Raw genomic sequence first — 3,779 nt, forward strand, 5'->3', positions numbered from 1 at the left:
TGGAAGTAACTAAACATGGCCTGTACTGTATCCATCTTGACCTGGACTCCTTTCCTCATCCTGTTGGTCAATTGCTGTTCCTGTTGATGTGTTCATCCATCCATCACATCCATATATAGTTACACACTTTGATACGGGCATCTCACACCTGTTTGCTGGTGACCTTATCAGTATCAGCTGATGAGTACTCACCATGCATGGCCAAATGCTTACTACAGTGTGTGTGGTGTGGTGTGCAGCACGCCAGCAAGTTTGGGTCAAGCTGAAGAAGAAGCCATGCAGGAGTCTGTCATGTCATGTGCACCCCAACCAACTGCAGGCGCCCAGAAAAAGGATCTGGGCTTTCCATGGATCAGGACAGGCAGCCGGCCATCCCCAGCCGGCCAGCTACGCGCACAGTAAAGCTTAAAGCAGCAACCGCGGCATGCAGCATCTCTGAACTTCTGGCCCTGGCCGGCCGGCCTTTCTTGAGATTCTACACCACACCACACCACACCACACCTAGCCCAGCGCGGCCAGCTAGTGGTACTGGTGCTGGTGTAGCATGCATGGCTTCGCAGCCGGAGCCGGAGCCGGCCGGCCGGCCGGCACGCATACACATCACACACACAGAGAGAGGCAGAGAGCACAGAGATAGCGAGCATTGCATGGTATGCAGTTGCTCTCCCCAAGAAAAGCTTACACATCACAGGCAGCCAGCTGAGAGTGTAGATGGATAGACTGGACTCTGAATCACCATCACAGCACTACTGAGTAGAAGTAGTAGTGTAGACTGGATAGTAATAGTTTGGAGTGACAGCACACAAAGGAGCTGAGGCTTGCACTAAAGTTGCAAAGATTGGATTGGATGGATCCTGTGGTTTTGGTGCATCCTGGTTCAGTGCAAAGAGCCAGAGATGGTCCAAGCCTCCACAGTACAGACAGCGGGCAGGCAGGGCGCAGGCAGCCCAACCAAGCTAGGACTCCACACTCGAGTGTGCACGGCTGTGTACATATATGCCACTGCGAAGCCCCTTTTGGCCTGCCTTTATTTGTGCCGTTTATCTTTGCAACTTTATATATATGCCTAGCTAGCTGCTGCTTCTACCGACTACCTCTGGTCCTGGTCCAGACCTCTACTGCCGGCCCGCCCCACACCACGCAAAGGTAACGGCGAGGCTGTCGTTCCAACTCGTGAATGTTCTTGAGATTGTTTTACTCGGATCTTAATTTTAATCATACGAACACTGCTTTAGATTACAGTCTGAGCATGCAGTCAATCGTCTGTTTGCCTTGTTCAACCAGATCGATAGATTGTGGTTAGTTGCTCCTACTGTTTCTGATCACTTTCTGCAGTTTGTGATGTAATGTTTCAGGGTCACAGCTCATAAATACGCGTCCTTGGTGTAGCTAGCAATAATCAATGGTCATGGCGAAGCAGCATGAGAAGGGCTCACCGAAGCGGGCTCCCAATGAGCCTGCTCCCCAAAGCGCCGTCGCCGAACGGCCAAGCCCGCCGGCGCCTTTCCGACTTGAGCTCTGTGGCCATTGCAACGACCGCCGCCGTCAGGACGACGGGTCGAACGGCGCTGGACCGTTGCTCCTGACTCTCGGCCCTTTCGGCTCGGCCACCGACGGCAGCTGCTCGTGCGCTGTCGCGCCGGCGCCGGCGCCGGCCACGATGGCCGTCCTGCGCGGGTCCCGGTACCTGAGGCCGGCGCAGGAGCTGCTGGGCGAGGTGGTGCGCATGGCCGACCTGGCGGCCGGCGCGGGCGACGAAGAGGCTGCCGCGGAGAAGCAGGAGCGGCTCGACGCCGGCGGTCGCCGCGCGGCGCGTCTTGCGGACAAGAACGACGGCGACGGGATCCAGGCCAAGCTCCTAGGCCTGCTCAGCGAGGTAAACATGTTGTTACGGTTCTTGCGTTGCATTCGATAGCAGATTACCGTTGCATTTAATTAGCTGGTTACAAAAAAAAGAAGAAGAAAAAATCCATGGCAAATCGCTTGCAGCTGGAGAGCCGGGAGGAGCGCTACTTCGGCGAGCTGGGGCGCGTGGCGTCGTCGTTCGAGCCGGCGCTAGGGGACGGCGCGGCATCCGCCTACACGTCCCTGATGGCGCAGGCCATGGCGCGGCACTTCGGCAACCTGCGCCGCGCCATCCTGCGGAGGCTGAGGCTCCACGCCGCCGCCGCGGCGAAGCGGACGCTTCGGGCCGGCGAGGAGGGGGAGCGCGGCGACGGCGGCGACGACGACGACGACGACGAGGAGGTGACCGAGGAGATGGTGGAGATGGTGGCCCGGCGGACGAAGCTGGCCGCGGCGGCGCGGGCGGAGCAGGCGTGGCGGCCGCTCCGGGGCCTGCCGGAGGGCTCCGTGGCCGTGCTCCGGGCGTGGCTCTTCGACCACTTCCTCCACCCGTAAGTGTCCGAACCCGATGCCATGTGATGATGTGAACGCACCTGTGCTGCTTGAAGCGTAATCAATGGCGCCCCTCTCGTCCCTGCAACGCAACAGGTACCCCGACGACGGCGAGAAGCTGAAGCTGGCGGTGACCACCGGTCTGAGCAGAAGCCAGGTCCGTACTGCTACTCCACAGCGCAGCTCTGAGCTCAGATAAAACTAATCTGCATTTGGCATTGCAATTAGCCGCGTGATTAACCACCAGCTGCACGAACACTTGTGGTGATGATGAGCAGATATCGAACTGGTTCATCAACGCGCGCGTGCGCCTGTGGAAGCCGATGGTCGAGGAGATGTACAAGGACGAATTCTCCGAGGGTTCCGCCGTTTCCAGGGACGACGACACCAGCGCCAGCGGCGCCTCCTCGTCGTCGTGATCGACGGCTATTACTAATTCTGAAGAGCTTCTTGCTATTGGAGTCAGAATGGAGATTGTCACCCGGCTGTTGGTTGGGTATTACGGAATGATATTTTATTTATATCTTTCTTCTAAGAAACCACACGCAACAAAGGTTTAGACTGATGAACGGCGACTAAGAGAGGAGGAGGCGCTCATGTTTGTGCTGTTTGATTCATGGGTTGTTCGTGTTCTTGTTGGTTAGGGTCGTCAGAGAAGCCAGGTGGCTTGTGTCTTTTATCAGAGCGAGCACACTCGCATAACTGAAAGTGCTCGTTTTTCTGGTTCCATCGGGCCAATTCAACAACTTTCGGGGGTGTTTCGGGGGTGTTTGGATCCTGGAGCTAAAGTTTAGTCCGTGTCACATCGGATATTCGGATGCTAATTAGGAGGACTAAACATGAGCTAATTACAAAACTAATTGCAGAACCCCTAGGTTAAATCCCGAGACGAATCTATTAAACCTAATTAATCCATCATTAGTGAATGTTTACTGTAGCGTCATATTGTCAAATCATGGAGTAATTAGGCTTAATAGATTCGTCTCGCGATTTAGCCTAGGGGTTGTGAAATTGATTTTATAATTAGCCTATGTTTAATACTCCTAATTAGTATCCAAATATTCGATGTGACAGGAGCTAAAATTTAGCTCGGGATCCAAACATCCCCTTCATCAATCATTTCTTCCTGTCCAGAGCATAGCTTCTCGTTTTACTAATCATTTCTTGCTGTCCAGGACGTAGAGTGTGGACTCAGTTCGGATTCTTTTGCTTCCATTTTCGGACTAGCAGCTATATTTGCATCTGAATGGCTATGGTCAATTACTAACGGACATGGCACGAAATTTGCGACTGAGTGGCAAAGGGATACAGAAGATTCACTTCAGTTTTGTTCCAAAAAAACAAAGTCGCTTCAGTGGCTTTGTGTCAAAAAAGTGCAGTCT

The 3,779-nt window shown here is 54.2% G+C and overlaps 1 protein-coding gene across 4 annotated transcripts; it reads left to right on the top strand.

Moving 5' to 3' along the window:
- Window positions 1-1,022: 1,022 nt before the first annotated feature.
- Window positions 1,023-3,143, top strand: LOC101759581 (BEL1-like homeodomain protein 11). 4 transcript variants are annotated; one of them, XM_022822875.1, is made up of 5 exons: window positions 1,023-1,146; window positions 1,336-1,876; window positions 1,957-2,396; window positions 2,494-2,554; window positions 2,676-3,143. In XM_022822875.1, the coding sequence occupies exons 2-5, from the start codon at window positions 1,403-1,405 to the stop codon at window positions 2,814-2,816; spliced, it is 1,116 nt and encodes a 371-aa protein (XP_022678610.1). In that variant the 5' UTR covers window positions 1,023-1,146; window positions 1,336-1,402; the 3' UTR covers window positions 2,817-3,143. The 4 variants fall into 4 exon arrangements, with proteins under 4 accessions (XP_022678610.1, XP_004982179.1, XP_022678612.1 ...); XM_004982122.3 differs by having other exon boundaries at window positions 1,990-2,396; XM_022822877.1 differs by having other exon boundaries at window positions 1,031-1,146; window positions 1,356-1,876.
- The last annotated feature ends 636 nt before the right edge of the window (window positions 3,144-3,779 follow it).

This window comes from Setaria italica, chromosome IX (genome assembly GCF_000263155.2).
Source record: "Setaria italica strain Yugu1 chromosome IX, Setaria_italica_v2.0, whole genome shotgun sequence".
Taxonomy (NCBI): Eukaryota; Viridiplantae; Streptophyta; class Magnoliopsida; order Poales; family Poaceae; genus Setaria; species Setaria italica.